Raw genomic sequence first — 17,703 nt, 5'->3', positions numbered from 1 at the left:
TCGGACAGTCGTCGGAGGTTCTGCGGGAACAAATCCGAGAAGTCCAGAAGCTTGCCAAAGAAGCTCGTCGGAACTTGCCAAGTGGATCTTCGCAAGTCCAGGAGTTTGCCGGAAGTCCGTAGGAGTATCACCGAGGGTTCATCGGATGATCGACGGAAGTTCGTCGGAAACTCGCCGGAAGAAGCGATTGACGCACCGGAGCAAGCTGCAGAAATTGTCTTAGGATTTATCGTAGTTAGCACTAATGATTAAGTTGAAAATGGGAGGTGATCCCATTAGCTTAATCTTGGGGCAATTGGGCCCCTGAAAAATCCAAATTGGGCCGAATGGATCAACCCATTCAGACCCTGGTTGCTGTGGGAGGTGCAACCGCCCAAGCCAGGAGGTAGCACTGCCTAGGCTAAGTCTCCCAGGGAGATTGGGCGGTGCAACCGCCCTAGCCAGGAGGTGCAACCGCCTGGGCTCAGTCTCCGAGCGAGACTGGGCGGTGCAACCTCTCTTGACAAGAGGTGGCACCGCCTGAGCTCAAGTTTCGAGCTCTGCCAGGCGGTGCAACCGCCCCAGTCAGGAGGTGCAACCGCCTGAGCTCGATCTTCAAGCTCTGGCAGAGAGGTGCAACCGCCCCTGACAGAGGTGGCACCGCCCAGAGGCTCAGTCTTCGAGCTCTGCCAGGCGGTGCAACCGCCCCAGTCAGGAGGTTCAACCGCCTGATCCCGGAATTTCGGGAATTGACAGATTTGAGCTCCAAATTTGAACTGGGTTGGGGCCTATAAATACCCCACCCATTCAGCACTGAAAGGGAGCAACTAACACTCGAAATCTTGATATCTTTCTGTGATTCTTAGAGCTCAAAACTATTGTAAAGATCAAAAGTTCTCCTCCTTCTATTCTTCAAAGTTTGAGTTGTAAAGAGAGGAGAGAAAACTTCTGTAAGGGTTGTCTCCTAAGCCCGTCAAAAGGAGTGAATCTGTAAAAGGGTGGTTGGCCTTCGCCTATTGAAGGAAGGCCTCTAGTTGACGTCAGTGACCTCGTCGGTGGAGGAAGCCAAAAGTGGAGTAGGTCAAGATTGACCGAACCACTCTAAATCTCGGTTTGCATTTCCTTTGAGCATTTTACCTTTACTGCAAACTTCTCAATAGCTTACTGCCTTCTGCAATTTTACGAACGAGTTTCTAAGTTCAGAACTTTCCGAATCTGCGTGTAGACGTAAATCGGCTTTTCTCGTACGATCATCATATTTCAGTTTACGTTTTGATTTCAATCATAACTGTTTACTGCCTTCTGCGATCTTACGAATAAGTTTCTAAGTTCAGAACTTTCTAAATCTGCGTTTAGACGTAAATCGGCTTTTATCGTACGAACGTCGCATTTCAGTTTGCGCTTGTATTCTGCTTTCCATCATAAACTGCAAACTGCCTTCGTAGATCTACTTTGACGTCATCTCGCTTAATCTCAAGTTAAAGTAATCTTAGAATCGGCTTTCACATCGAAATCGTTTTTATCGAACGAACACAGCTTTCGTTTTAATCGCTGAAAAATTTCCGCTGCACTAATTCACCCCCCCTCTTAGTGCTCTTGATCCTAACAAATCCTCATTTTCCTCACCGCGGTAGCCTTCGCTGCCTTCGCTGATCTACCAACAGTCGGTGGACTTAAGGAGAACGAAGGGCGAACTTAAGGAGAACAAAGGGAATGCCTGTGCCCTCACACCAACAGCAATCGCAACAGTAGCAGCGATCTGCTCTTGCCTTACTCACGAAGTCTCTCGTTTGTAAACCAATTCTTTGTATCGATCCAAGATTGGTATCCTTATCAGGAGCACCATCTTGCGGGGGCATGATAGAAGATAAGATTTTCTTTATCTTAATTTGTATAAATAGGAGAGGGAACATTCAATAAAATTTTTTTAATAATTATTTTTATCTTTTATTCTTTTCTATCAGATATGACCACATACTACACGTCGACAAGATGAATGCTAATCAAGCACGGTTGAATTCTTGGTTCGATAGCTGTTCTAATCAATCACCAGTCGAGCATAGTGAGAGACTGACTTCCATTACGTTTGGGCCACAGGAAGACAACGTGCAATTCCCACAGTACGTTATCCTCTTAAAAGAGGGTCTATCGACACAGTCACTCACCAAAGATGAAGAAATGAATTCTGCTTTTACACACCTCTTAATTGCAATGTTTCTTACTCTAAACTCAATATTTATTTTGCATCCGAGTTGTCCATGTTAATGCTCGGTCCAGTAGGCTATAAAGAAGCCTCGACCTTGGCAAACCCAAAGCAGATGAGAGGAAGAACAATTGCGTACAGTCGGAACAGAGGAGGAATTTGCGTTCACAGAGGGACCACTGCTCCTGTGCTTTTCTGATGACTCTAAATAGATTACCTCGTAATGTAAGGCCAACATCAAGTTGCAGACAGGTATTGGATTCATGTGTTGTGTTGCTTGGAGAAAAGGTTGCGATGACTCGTAATTACGATGAGGAGGAAGACAACATCAAAATAATTACCAAAGAAATATGTATCTCTGTAGTTTTCCTGCTATCTCTTGGAGATGGAAACCAGAAAAGACGAATTACATGTTGCAGAAAACACACCCAAGGAGTGGTCGGTTGGTTGCGCTGTTTCTTCTCGATCATCTCTCTCCATCGAGATCCGGAGGTGGCGGCGCCGTGGGTTTAGCCCACAGTAGCTCGAGGCTCCGGCCGACGCCGGAGACGAAGACGGAGAGCCACGCGAAGATGGGCGTGCCCAGCAGGACCAGGCCGACGGGGACCATCCACAGCTGCTGGTTGGAGTGGTGGAAGGAGAGAGCCCACCATGCCAACAGCGCGCCGCCGCCGACGCCGACGAGGAGAAGGCAGCAGTTGGCGCCGATGGCTGCCCAGGACCTTCGCTCCACGCTCGGGGCGGCCTCGCGTTTGGCCTCATGCGCCAGTTCGCTCGCGGAGAAGGGGCGCGTCTTCGTCGTCATCCTGCTTGCGGCGGGGGCGGGGGAGGCGGAGGCGGAGGCGGAGGTGGAGGACTTGGGAGTCAGGAAACGGCGGAGGCGGCGGAAAACAACAGTTCAAGGAGGCGGCAGCGGGGGAGGGGCCGGCAGAGGTATCATCGGAAGGGAAGGGCGGGTTCCGGTGGAGGAGGAATTGGTGGGGGGGGGTTCTGATATATGGATGTCTTAATATGTCAGCGGTCATGGCTCCCTTTGGATTCCAAACTGACGTATGCAATTATGAACCACTGACTCGGAATTGGAATGTATTGCTTTCCCAAAAAGAAAAATAAAATAAAACTCCGAAGTGGGCTCTCTGAGCTCTCTCTTTTCATTTTCTAAATGCCAAATCATGAAACGATTAATTCGTCTCTGCTGACTCTATCAAGTGGAAGCTCTAATCATGACGACGATGAGGATTATTTGGCGAGGATTGACAAATGACAGCCTAATCACAGTGATCAATATGTATCTGATACGGGAAATAACCAACAGAATAAGAATCTATTCGATGGATTCAATCCGAATCTATTTTAGGCTTGTGGTTCGATGCATAAGGCTGAATCGGTTTCGGGCCGTGCGGTCACTATCTCGAATTGGAGCTTGCGACTGGTGACAGCAGCGCTCCATGATTGATGCTCACCTGAAGCGGATCTAAGTTGTGGGATGCGATCCGGATATGTCAGACCCAGTGTGCATTTGGGTTCCGGAGTTGAAATTTAGCCCGAATCCGATAAAACCTGACTCATTCGATTCTGTCATTTTAGTCACCACAAATTTTTTTTTCTTTTACTCGATAGGTGTTTTTACGAAATGCTCGAAGATAGTTCATTTGTCCTTACCAATTTTAATGTAACATTATAATTATATATATAATAATAATTTCTTTTTTATAATTAAAATGATGAGACACCAAACTTATCCGACTCTATAAGGTGGTCGGGTTTAGATTTGATGAGAAAAAATATCATTGATATCATGGTTAATCCGACGTGATTCAAATCCGTATATGTACAATTATCCCGAGGTACCATCTATATAAAGATTGAGGTCGAGAAGATTTTTCAACTTGTCCATCCAACGTCTAAATTAGTAACTCGAGATATATGAGTACAAATGTGAATAGACAAAAGAAGTAAGCACCTAGTGAATAAAAGCTTTTATACTTGATCATAAATGAATAAAAATATTTTATAAAATATTATGTGATAAAGCAATCTCTAACCACTTCAATTAATCCCCTCTTGGTCTCTTGTCCACATGAACAATAGAGAGGGGATAGCCCTAAATTATCTACCTTAGACTTACTTTGGACTCTTATCCACATAGGCAGATGGGTAGATGATGACATGAATCTTTTTCTCCCCTCGAGGACTCCGTGTGACAATTACGTATCAAATGATAAATATATGATAGTGTATTCTTTATCAAGATGATGAGATAAAAAAACTTATGCACGAACAAATACGAGCATGTTGTAACACACAGCAAAAAAAAAAACAGAAATCACAGTCACATAGATACCAAAATTTACGTTGAAAACCCCTCCAACGCAAAGGGAAAAAATCATAGTGCAAGCCAAAATATAAATTCACTATAAAATTAATAAATATATAAATCTCAGAGTCTCTTGTCTAAACTCGAGCAACAATCATAAGAGAATAATAGGGATACAATGATTACGTCACCGTGCATAATATCCAGAGTTTTCTCGAGTGATCACAACAAGAATCTATTGTAAATATAATATAACCTAAGGCAAGAACACTGCTCAGATAATAAAGAATGAAATGGCCTCTATGTTGCTCTTATCCTCTTCCATTTTTTTCTTCTCTTATTTCTCTAATCTCAACTGTTGCTACTGCATTTCTCCCAGCCACGCTCATAGTAGCTGCAAGCTCTCTTTTCTTTTATTCTTGTCTAAGTTAAAAAAAGATGATTAAATGGTTGTTGTGGGCTATGAGTTATTAAGGCCCACCAAGGGTTGAATTAATGGCACATATGCCCAACAACCTCCCCCTTCAACCCATAAAGGAAACTGTCCTATGACTCGTTAATGTAAAGTCATGTCAACCAATCGTCAGCACATCTCTTATCTTACTTTTGGTAGGGTCTTTGTCAATATATTTGTCTTATTATCATTTGTGTGATTTTTCTGAAATTGTAACTGCTTCTCTTCAAATATATTTCGAATCTAGTGGTATCTGACATCTATATGCTTTGACTTGAAATGAAAAATTGGGTTCTTACACAAATAGATGACGCTTTGGCTATCGCAATGCACTACATAATTTTTTTGTTTTAGCCCTAATTTTTATAAGAATTTTTTATCCATAATATTTTTTTGCAAACCTCTATAGCAACAATCAACATATTTTGCCTCTATAATGGAAAGCAATACACCTTTGCAATCTAGATTATCATGACACAGCTCTTCTTGTAAAAGTGAGTATAAAATCTAATGCAGACTTCCTTGTATCAATATCTTTTATCATATCTACATTTGTGTAATCTGTCAACACAAGTGGTTCACCTCCAAGGCTTCAATAAACTTTGGAGCTTCCTTTGAGATATCTAAAGATCCACTTCACTACTGCCCAGTGCTCTTTGCTTGGATTTGTAAGAAATCTACTAGCAGCACTCACTGCATATGCAATGTCCGACCTTATACATACCATCATGTTTATCAAATTTTTGACTGCTAAAATATAAGGAATCTTTTGTATTATCTCCTTCTCCTCATCACTTGATGAACTCTAATCTAAGCACAACTTGAAGTAACCTGAAAGAGGAGAACCATTGACTTTACATTTCTTATACTGAACCTATCTAATATATTCTCAATGTATTTCTCCTGTGATAACTAAATATTCTTATTTTTTCTATAATGAGAAATATGCACATCTAATATTTACTTTACTGACTCTATGTTCTTTATTGCAAAGGATTCACTCAGTTCCTTCTTCAATTTGTCAATTTTTATCACTTGTAAATATATCTTTCTCAAGGATAAATATGTCATTAATAAAAAATAATAAAATAATAAAATCCTCACCAAACAGTTTGATGTACACATAATAATCTGAAGTCATTCTTTTATATTTATTTTTAACCATAAATAAATTAATTTTTTTGTACCATTGTCTTAAAGCTTGTTTTAGCTCATACAAGCTCTTTCTCAACTTGTGGATAAAATTTTCTTTACTTTTGACTTTGAAGCTTTTTTATTGTTCTATATAAATTTTATCCTCCAAATCACTACGAAGGAAAGTTATCTTTATATCCAACTGCTCAATCTCAAAGTCTAGGCTAGTAGCAATACCAAGAGCAACATAGATAGAAAAAATCTCTTTAAAGTCAATATATTTCTTTTGACTAAAGTCTTTAACAACCAATCTAGCTTTGTACTTTGGTTGAGAACATTGTTATTAAGTCTTCAACCTGAAAACTCACTTGTTCTTCAAGACATTTATTTTCTTTGATAGTTGCACTAAATCATATATGTGATTCTTTTGAAGAGCATCTATCTCTTTCTGTGTAGCAACTAATAACTTCTTTCTCTGCTCACTTTCAATTGTTTTCTAGTAACTCTTTGGTTCACCTACACTAGTAAGCATCACATAATCATCTATAGAATATATTCTGAAAGATTGATGTTATCTAAATGATCTTCTCAACTAAAGTTCTATGAGATGTTACTCCTCATCTTCTTCCTGCTCAACATGTCCTATAAGTAGATCAACATCGATCTCTATATCATCTTCCTGCATATCTTCCTCATCACCCTAAGGTACTAGAGGAGTAACTAGACTATATTTTGATAATCCTTATGCATAAATCTTGACTAGTGCCTCCTTCTTCAAATCCTCAAGGGTTTGATCCTTAAAGAAGATCACATCTTTGCTTCTAGACGTTTTCTATTTTTCTAGATCTCAAAGCCTGTAACCAAACTGATCATGTGAGTGGCCAAGAAAAATACATTATTTGGCTAGTGCCTCATCCCAAAACTTTTTTGTGTAGCTTGGCCTATGAAAACATATATCTGATTTTTTTCAATGTTGGTGTGATTCATCTTCTTTGTTATTGCATTATATTGAGATGTACTAGGATCTGTCATCTTATATTGGATGTCATGTGACCTACAATAATCATCAAGTAATCTTGTGTACTCACTACCATTATATGATCTTATGCATTTTAATTATCTTTTTGTCTCCCTTTTAACTCTAGCATAAAACTCTTTAAAAACATTAATAACATGATCTTTGATCTTCATAACATAGGCTCAAACTTTTCTAAAAAAGTCATCTATAAAAGTAACAAAATAAAATGCACCTTAATACTAGGAACATTAATAGATTTACCATAAGTTTTTATCCTCAAAGGACCACGTACATCTGTATAGACATAGTCCAAAGCATATATTTTTCTAAATAAAATAGGACTAGCAAATAAAACTTTATGTTGTTTACCAGTCAAATAATCAATATAAGAGTTCAGATGTATACCTTTGAGGTCTGGTAAGACTTCTCTCTTGAAAAGAACTTACAGTCCCTTTTCGCTCATGTATTTCAATCGCCTATGTCATAACTCTTTTCTGAAGTCTTTCTATATAACATTCAATTACTCATCACAAGCTTTAGTCTGCAACCTATACAAAGTGTAATATTTCTTCCTACTAGCTACAATAAAAGAATTTTTACTGAGCTTTCATTGCCCTCTGTGAAATCTACTATCAAAGTTTTTATCATCTAGCCTTCTAACTGAAATTAAATTTAACCATAAGTTAACCACATGCCTCACATATTTAATCATAAACTTACGGCCAAGATTAGTCTTTATGTAGATATCATCTATTCTAATGATGTCTGTTGTGTCATAATTTTCTATCTTAACAGTACCAAAAATTTTAGACCTGTAAATAGCAAAAAAACTCCCTTTGTGTTGTAGTAGAGTAAGAAGCACCTATGTCAATCACTCACTCAAGATTCTGACACACATGAGAAAAAATATCATAAAATCAAATAATCACCACTCTACACTATAGTTGTGGTATTTTATTTTGTTTTGATTATGTAGGCTTCACTTCTTTTCTCTTTTTTTTTTTGCTCTCTTAGGTTGCTTGCATTAATTCTTATAATTCCTTTTTCACTACAATAACAATAAACAATATCTTTTCTTGATCTTGACTTACTTCTACTCATGTCTCAACTGCTTCTATCCTTGAACTTTAACATTCCTCTATTTGTTGAGACAAGTGCATGTGAATCAATATAAGATGTTGTTGAATTATTTCTCCCAAATTCCTTATTCAACAAACTGCTTATTACTAGGCTTATAATGATAACATCATCTAGCGCAGAATTTCTGAGGGAAACCACTAGTGTCTCCCAACTTTCTGACAATAAATTAAGAAGTAACAATGCTTGTAACTTATCATCAAGAGATATTTTTATAGAGGATAATTAGTTAGTGATACGCTGCATTTCATTCAAATACTCAACAGAAACATTCTCTTTATATTTTAGGTTCATAAGTTTTTTATAATCAAGAAAGTCTTGTTACCAACTATTTTTCTCTCATAGAGACATTCCAATTTCTTTCAAAAAAAAATGTGTAGAACTTTCAATATAAACATGGTGAAAGACATTGTCATCGAGCCACTATCGTATAAACTAGATCATTTCTTGGTCTAACTTCTTCCACTCATTATTTATCATAATTGTGGGATGTGTACTATCCCCTTACAAAAGTTCATACAAATCCTTGCAATACAAGATATTTTTTATTTTTGGTTTCCATATCATCCAATTGTATACGTTCAAGCTAATCTTGCGGGAAACACTATCGGCCTCCATGTTCGGACACAAAAATTAAATATCATCAAAATTTACTCCAATACTAGTTAATGAGATAAAAAACATATATATAAATAAATACAAGCAGACCATAACATATAGTAAAAAAAATAAATGGAAATCAAAATCATATAGAACACCAAGATTTACATTGATGGCCCCTCGAACGCGAAAGGAAAAAATCACAAGATAAGCTAGATAAGCAAATCTACTATAAAAATAATGAACATACAAATCTCGAAGTCTCCTACCCAAGACCCAAATAACAATTACAAAAGAATAATAATAGGGATACAAGGATTATATCACTGTACATAATATTTATTCTCTCTTCAAGTAATCATAATAAGAATTTACTGTAAATCTGAAGACGAGAAAACTATCCGGATAATTGAGAATGATCTTTATATTACCCTCCTCTTCTTTTTTTTTCTTTTTTTTTTTTCTTTTCTTGTTCTTTAACCTCAATCATCCTTGTGGTTTCTCCCTGTCACACCCATAGTAACCGCAAGCTTTTTTTTTTTTTTTAGGTAAGTTCAAAGAGAAAATATTAGCTGTGTGGGTTATGAAGACTCATTCTGGCTGAATTAATGGGCCATATGCCCAACACGGGACTCATTTGATAGAAATTGGTCTTAACACAAACAATAGAATGAACTCTGGCCAATACGAATGCCTACTTTCCAACAATTCACAGGAAAACGTTATATGATCGTAATAACTGTGTAGCTTTGTGAGCACCGACAGTTTGGCATTTGTGCAGGACGCAAACATCATAATCAACATTAGCGTCTCTCACACACAAAATCTAATTTGGGACGTTAAGTGCATCCTTTCCTAATAATACTACCAGCTAAGAAAAGCCAAGCCGACGTCTCAGATATTTTCTTGGTTGTCAATAGCATCGGACAACCGATAAAAAACAAGGTTTCGACAATTGCAGGTAGGCTTTCAAATCCCTGATTGCCTTCATGATTCGTGTCTAAAGATTCTCATCTTTTGTCTTCCCACGTTATTATGCAATGATTAAGCCAAGTCGCCATTACCAGTGGTCGTATTGAGCTTCAATCGTAGACCACAGGAACGGGCCGAAGGTTGCTCCGAGTCGGAAAGGTGGGAGAGCTTACCGAAAGGACACGGATTCTGTCGTCTCCCTTCCTCCTCCGTGACGCCATGCTCCATTGAGATCTCCCTTCTTCGTTCCTCTCCTGCGTGTTTTATTGTTCTCAGACGACTCTCTCTACTACGTCGAGCTGCAAGTCTTCTGCAAACTGAACCGTGGTGAACTCGTAAGCCTGTTATTAGTAGTACTCATGCTCGTTTCGTTCAGTACACGAGAGTGCAGCCTGATTATGACCAAGTGTCTGACCGTTTGATAGCAAGATCTTAAAATCAAATCTCATCTTCATCACTTATCATTTGTCAAAAGAAAAAAGTTGAACGATATCGAATTCTGATGTTTGAATAGACATATAAAAAGCCTATGAAAACTGAGTACTATCTCCAGAATTTGGAATCCAAACAATCAATTTGGCCACTTTCATTGCATCTTCCAGAGTACAACAGTATAAACCAATAGCAAACCCTACCTACGCAACCCAACCATGGTGATACAATACATTTGCTACCACATCAACATTATCCTGCCCTTACTCTGCTACGTCAGTCAGTCGGGATAGTACATGTTCTCTTTGACATGCAATGCACATCATGCCCAAGCCTTCTCCGCGTGAGTTTACAATGTTAAGCTCTGCCGTCTTCTTTGTAAAGCTACTTAACTGAAACACGGGGTGCCCGCAAAGCTTCCTCATGCCCTTCCTAAAACCTGATCTATCCATTGCACCTTCTACTTCTTTGTCTTCTACAGCATCCAAATCACAACTAAGAGGTGAAATTTTGCTGGAAATGAACTCACGCTCCTCATCAGTTTCACCTTTCTTCTCACTATTAAAGCTCTCTTTATCTTTACCCAGAGATTGCTCAGAACTGAACAAGAATTTGCCTATAGCAACTTTGTCAAGAGCATACAAGTTTGGAGTTTTCTCACTCGTGTGCAGAGTGTATCTTTCTGAAGGATTAGTTGATTTCGCTTGATCCTTGTCACTTGGAGACTCAGAGCAGGAGTGGAGTCCCCTGGCAGCAAAAGCTGCCACTTCTCTTTCTCGTAGTGTCTTTATGATCAGTGTCTTGAGGAAGTTCATTACTTGGACCGCATGGATCAATGCAGTTAAGGGATCAGCCATCTGAAAAATAGACATGAAATGGTAATTAATTGAAATTTATTATGCATGGAAGATTTCGAGATAGCTAAGAATTATAAAATTCTCTAGTAACCTGAGTCATGTTAGGTGCAAAAACCATTGCGATATTTCGAGCATTCATCTTATTCAAATGTTCATGCTCCACAACATCTGCCATCAAATTAAGAGCCCAGTCAAGCAATGCTGCTTCAGTTGGTGGTAGCATCCTCACAAGTTCAGAGCACTCTTCTTCACTATTACAGTGCATCACCTGATCGGGTGTCAGTGAGTCAAGTACTCCTCTGGGTAGTTCTCTAAACCATGCCTGCAGCAGCAAAATTAAAGCTTCTAATCATCCAATAATAGGTACATTGTTCAAGAGCCACCATGTCCCCATGTAATAAAAAAACCAGCTAAAGAAAGACCTTCGACAAGAAACCAATGACAAAAATTTCAGTATTTGAGAAATTATTATTAATTTTTTTGGTACAGAACTAGCATACTGGAAGCTACCAGCTACACCTATCAAATGCAAACAACACATTTAGCCCCAAAATTAAACACCTTGCTATTTAAATGCTTGTCTAGGATGGCAGCATAAAATACATAACTTAGGCAGTCTATGACACTAGTTAACTGCCCCATGTTGTTTAAAAATTTTGTGAAATAAATAACTCAGTTAAGGGCATTTTGTGCATTGAACTCAAATGATCTGCATCTTATAATATACTAACTTGTAACTTATTATCTTCCATACATCAGCCGATATGTGTAATTTCACAACTACTGTAGATTCACAAGCACCAGCAACCATTCTATAATTTGATACATGGGAACACATTAATTGTGTTTTTAACAACACTAATATAAATCGAATTTGATCGAACTAACAAATGGGGAAAAGAAGCGGGAACTTATTTTTGAAGTACACCTAGACGCAGAAAACATGGAGCATATTTGACAAAAGTTATGTTTATTGTGTTCTGTTCATTGAAGCAGAAACCCAGATTCTAAAGAAACACATTTCGCAAATGTGTTCATACCATTTTGTCCTTGCGCACTTAGTTTTGAAATTTAAGAAGAAATTTTCTACCTCTGACCTTCTAGAAAAAAGAATCAATGCTGAACTGGCTGAGTGTTCATCCGGTACTTATCAGAGATTGGAGATTGGGAATTCACCGAACCCCTGAGATTGGGTGGCCGTTCAGCCAATACCATGGACCAAAGACCTGTTTATCTGACATGATCATTAGAATACTATTAACTTGACCATTGAGATCTTCTGATCAATGGCTAAAACATGTTCTCTGATTGCGAGGCTTGGAAATAAATGTTCCATCCCATCACCAAGGGTTAAATGGAACCAATACTAAAGCAATTTGTAGATTCATGGGGACTTGACATGTGATCATTGGCACAATTTATTTGTAACAATAAGAGTAGTTCAAAAGGAACAAAGGTTATTTTACAGAGAAAGGTATGAAAACCATTTTGGGAGATATGTGATCTTGAATGGCCTAGAATATCTTCATGTCCCGGAAATAAATAATGCTGAGTAAAGAAGCTGCTTAACAAACTGAATATAGCTTAATTAATCACAAATAACTTTAACAATAGATAGATACATAGGGTTGGATGTTGATAATACCTTTATCAGTCCCGCAAGACAATGCAAATCAATTCCATGTGGTACGATTCCTCTGTTCAGATGGTCTCTAACAAACACTTCTTGGCTATTTTCAGCATTAATTCTAAATATGCCTTCCACCTTCATGTGGAAAAGGAAGGACTAGGTCATTATCCAACTGAAAAATATATCACAATAATTGTCAAAATTCTACAAGAATGAGCAAGACCTGTAGACCTCCTTGTAAATACAAGTGCCGTTGCATAGAGAGCAGAATAGTAGGCACGCTGTTCCCTCTTTTATCATAAGAGCATTGCATAGATTCAGCAGAAACTCCGAACACGCTTGCACTGAAGAAAACAGAACCTCTTGTGAGACCACTTATTAGATTATAAGAATTGAAACTTGTACAGCTAGAATTAAATAAAAGATATGCATAAATTCAACAGAAACTCCAAATATACTTGCATTATGGAAATGACAGTTTATGGATTGGCTTGTGATAATCGATGTCACCTGGTCACTTAAATACGAAGACATCCTACAACTTTCTATCTCTATGTATAGTGGGAGAGATTTGAAAAAATACATGTGTGCTTTGTTCACACTTCTGAAATTGCTTCCAAACTTGTTTGACTTTTCAGAGTGTGTACCATATAAGGTCCTATTTGGTTGAAGTTCCAAATGTTCCAACAGAAGTAACCATTTATGTGCTTGACTACCTTTATTTGTGTCTAGCAGGGGGGTTTAATGCATATGTTATACTAATCTTAAAATATTTGAAAGTCCTTATGCATGGGACTTTCAAGTTCCAAGAGGCCCCATAGTTTAGGCATCTGACCATAATTCTTGAGTTTCCCAGCTTCAGGTGGTACAAGAGGATGTTTGGGTGAAATCTGCGATTTGGAGGGATGTCCCATAAATCCCCCATTCCAAACAGGGCTTACTCCCATGGTTTTATGTAGGGATTGTAGATAATTTCAGAAATGGGCAATATGGCCAGTGGTGTTCATTTATCAGTAGGTCAACCAAGAATGGCCCAAATAAATCGATTCATACAGCAAGATAAAGGAAAGGCCTAAATTCTTCTCCTACATGGTAAAAGTCAGAAATAGGCTGATGCATTGATGAACAAAGATGATAGTTCTGGAGCAGCCCTATTGTAAGTCTTGAGTTCTTTTTGACCAAAACCCAACGAAATTAGGTACCATAAAAGAAGCAAAAAAAAGTTACCAGAACTGTTTGTAAAGATCATTCTATGATTGCTAAGTACACTACCCACATCATAATTACTAAAGAAGAACCCTTAAAATCCCAAAACAAAGAAGGGCGAATTCCCAGAAAAAAAACCCATAAGTTTCAGAATTTTTCGCATAGTACTCTTTGAAGTTTGAAAAATTCTGGCAGAGCATCTTTGATCGCATCAAAAGATGATTTTTTTACCCTCGTCATTTTGAAAAGTTCCTATCCTACCCTGGCCGCGCCTCCGCTCCACCGACGGCTCCCCTCCGCCCCGCCCGCCGGCCCTCGCTCGCCTCCTAACCCTCACCGTCGTTGCTGGCCGCGAGGTTTGAAAAAAATCCGTTCCCCGAAATTTTTCAAACTTGAGGCGTTATTTAAAAAATGCTGAAACTTCAGAAATTTGTTTTGGAAATTCGCCCAACAAGGAACGAATCCAGGAAAAAAAGAAAAGAAAAGACAGACCTGGCGCTGGGAACCCCGCCGGGAACCTCGGGCTCCAACTCGACGGGCAGCCCGAGAAAGCCGTCGAACCGATCGAAGGTGACGTGCGCCACGTGCCGCACGTCGGAGGGCCACCCGATCTCCATGGAAGCGGGGGAGGTGCGGCGGCACGCCCCGTCCTCCCCGGATCCGACGCTACACATCACCAGCGACTTCCTCAGCGCCGCCACCAGCACCGCCATTATCGAGAAGGGATGATGCTGATGACGGTTCTCCTTCCCCTCCCCCTCTTCCCCATCCGATCCGGGCACGATTAGCGGCGAAGAGATCGGGCACCCCTCCTCCATCTCCTCCTCCTCCTCCTCCTCCTCTTCTTCTTCTTCTTCTTCATCCTCTTCTTCCTCGTCTTCTTCTTCTTCGGAGGAGGAGTGCTGCTGCGAGGGCGGCGAGGAGTGGAAGGCGCCAAGGTGGAGCTGGAAGCCGGCCATGGCGGCGGAGCAGAGAGGATGGTGGACTTAGTAATAGGGCTAAAATAGAGTCAACTTACCGGTATAAGAAAGGATGGTGGATGGGGTTGGGAAGGAATCAGAATGGTGATGTTGGTGGGAGTGGGAGCGGTGCTGGCGGTGGTGGTGGTGAAGTGGGGGGAGTGTGGTGACTTGATGGCGACTTTTATCTTTATACTCACTCCTTCCAAATTGATTCGCTCTTCTCTTTTTCTGGAATCTTTTTTTCTCTTTCTTTTTTTCCGCTTTGCAGTGGAGAGGGAGAGAAGAGGAGAGAAGATAGACAAGGACGGATCCACATCGACGGCGATCAGCTCGTTAGCACGAGAGGCCGACCCCACACGTCTCCGGACTCCCCTAAGGAGTCCGTTCTCCTGCGGACAGTCTTTTTCTAACCAACGAACAGCTTACTTACCTGACTTGTGAATGGATACAGCATCCGGGCCCACAGGCATCTGCTTGATGTCATGCGTGGCGCCGTCGAAACGCGATGGGCAGTTAACGTACCACGACTCCATCAGCACAGCTGTCTGTCACGTGGCACGGACGTCGCATTTACTTGCGCACGTTGGTCGTGTTGAGTTCCGCCATCTGCGTCACATGAACGTCCGTCAGCAATAAAACACGTCCACGATGTTTCATAAGCCGAAGACATGCAATAGATGAGGATAACAGATTCACACTCTTTACATTCACCATGAAGCCACGAATCTAAATGGGGTGAAATGTAATGTATATAATTATATATATGATCCATCATGCAGCTTGTAGTGGCATGCACTTTGGATCAGAGAAGGCGGAATCTAAGATTAGGCGGTGGGAGAGTACCAAATCCAGATTCTTTACTTATGTGGGTTGGAAAACATGACATTGATGCCAAGTACAATCTACAACCAATCCATCTTGTTGATGAAGTTAAATGCATGTTGCTTACTTTGGAAACATGACATGTTATGATGTCATATAAGGACATTATTGGACTACGTCGAGTGTGGCCGTTGCCAACCCCCAAGCGGGTAGAAATGAATTAAAGGAACCATTAAAAGATAGCAATGTAATGACATGACATCGCACGTTAATTGGTGGTACCACCACTCGCCACCAATTCGCCATGCATCAGTCTCTTCCAAAGTTTTGGTGGCTGACTTTCTACTTAGTTTACTAAGATCATGTGCTGCTTGGGATTAGATATGCGAAGCTTCATCAAGACAGTTCATCCGAACATGGCGAGGGACTTATTCCACTTAACATTCTTCAAATAGAAAACTTCGTCATAAGACTGATCCATTTCAAGAAGAATGTCACGTAGAGGCTCATTAGTCTCGAAGCAGAGAGCACAGCTCAATGATCGGCTCTGCTACTGTGGAGTTTCACTCTGCTGTTTTGTCGAAGAGAAAAGACTCTGACCACCAGCAACACACAACGTGAGTGTATAATGCTTTCAGGTGGCATGGAACGACAGAGCTGAGTCCAGAACGTAAAGGAGTATTTATGAAGGTGGGGTTGATGATGATTAGGGGGCAATATGGCTTAGTTACTTTCTCGGTACCAAAAATGAAGCACGTATTGATGACGAGAGGTTGGATATGATCTGTATCCATGTGACCATCATCGTCAAAAGGAGAGCGGAGACAACTCTGCTAATGATGGTTATCATCCACTGCAACCTTTAATTAGTAGCAATGTAACCTCAAACAAGTAAAAAGGGATGGCTTGAGCACATCAACAAGAATGCGAAAAATGATCCAAAATAAGAAGTGAGTGGCTTTGAAATCCTGGAGACAGAATTGCCTGACTGGATCTTAACCATTGGAGGTTTTCGATTCCTGGCCCGTGGGCAGGTCGCATCTGTCTTGACCCAATGGACAAGACGGCATCCAAGTCCTTATCGGGTTATTCCAGGCATAGGCAGACCCAGTCATTCGTACTATCCACTTAGTTGGTGACTATTCTCTCGTGACACTTGTGGACAAGAAGTACATCTGTAAATGCTTGTGAAATCTCTTTCGTTTCATTAGCCAGTGGATGGAGATTGACGGCATGCGTGTGATCCGAGTACCGGACTTCTTTTGTTACCGCTGTTATGGCGTCTGTCTCGTATTTATTTCGTGTTGTACGGCGCAGCCGATACAGTTCGCCTGGGCCCGGAAACTCGAGCGTCACCGTTCAACGACTTGCCTCGGGCGTCGTGGATGCGTAGGCTGTTACCATCGTGCATGTGGCTGCCGGGGCGACGGAGGAGGAATGGGCGGTGAGATGACAGCTTCTGACCGTCCCCCGTCTGTTGTTTTGTCCGCTTCCGTCACGTGGGGTGTGTCCGATGGTGCTGTTTCTGCAGGTGCGCGAGCAGAGCAGCGCTCTGTTCCTCGTGTCGTTTACTCCATGCACCAGAGACCACTGCACCTGATGCTCTCTCGCCTCCAACGACTTCTTTTCATTACTGGTGCATATTATCCTGATTCAAAGCGAACGTCATTGTGTTCGTTTGAAATGGATGTTTCCAGGGCGGATCAAGTTAGGATCCAGAAACAGGAGCGTATCCGTCTGCACCCGTCGTCGTCAGGATCGGACGTCCGACGATCGCTACAAGCCAAATGGCACGACGGTGGCCTCTTCAGTGCGGATCATCAGAGTAAAAAAAACGAAAAAAAGCGGTCAAAAAAGTGTTGTATTCTAAATCAAACGGTCACCTGCATGGCTTTTGTCGCGACGACCGGTCCAAGCCAGTAGCAAACCGGATTCCCAGACAATTATTGTAATTAATTTAAGGGGGACCCCACGCAGGGC

At 40.6% G+C, this 17,703-nt stretch overlaps 1 protein-coding gene across 1 annotated transcript; it reads right to left on the bottom strand.

Annotated features, from left to right (window-relative positions):
* Nucleotides 1–10,369: 10,369 nt before the first annotated feature.
* LOC135587442 (rho GTPase-activating protein 5-like) lies at nt 10,370–15,062 on the bottom strand. Its single transcript, XM_065078856.1, has 5 exons — nt 14,432–15,062; nt 12,957–13,077; nt 12,749–12,868; nt 11,195–11,425; nt 10,370–11,103 (listed from the first exon to the last, which is right to left on the bottom strand). The coding sequence occupies exons 1-5, from the start codon at nt 14,896–14,898 to the stop codon at nt 10,510–10,512; spliced, it is 1,533 nt and encodes a 510-aa protein (XP_064934928.1). The 5' UTR covers nt 14,899–15,062; the 3' UTR covers nt 10,370–10,509.
* Nucleotides 15,063–17,703: the final 2,641 nt, after the last annotated feature.

The sequence above is a fragment of the Musa acuminata genome, chromosome BXJ1-8 (genome assembly GCF_036884655.1).
Source record: "Musa acuminata AAA Group cultivar baxijiao chromosome BXJ1-8, Cavendish_Baxijiao_AAA, whole genome shotgun sequence".
In the NCBI taxonomy this organism is placed as follows: domain Eukaryota; kingdom Viridiplantae; phylum Streptophyta; class Magnoliopsida; order Zingiberales; family Musaceae; genus Musa; species Musa acuminata.
The sequence above is the reverse complement of the archived record's forward strand: the minus strand, read 5'-3'. Positions and strand labels throughout refer to the sequence as shown.

Coding starts and splice junctions, on each gene's coding strand:
- LOC135587442 (XM_065078856.1), bottom strand. CDS start 14,898: ATGGCCGGCTTCCAGCTCCACCTTGGCGCCTTCCACTCCTCGCCGCCC. Junction 13,078..14,431: donor GGCGGGGTTCCCAGCGCCAG/GTCTGTCTTTTC, acceptor TGTTTTCTTCAG/TGCAAGCGTGTTCGGAGTTT. Junction 11,426..12,748: donor GTCTTGCGGGACTGATAAAG/GTATTATCAACA, acceptor TTGCTGCTGCAG/GCATGGTTTAGAGAACTACC.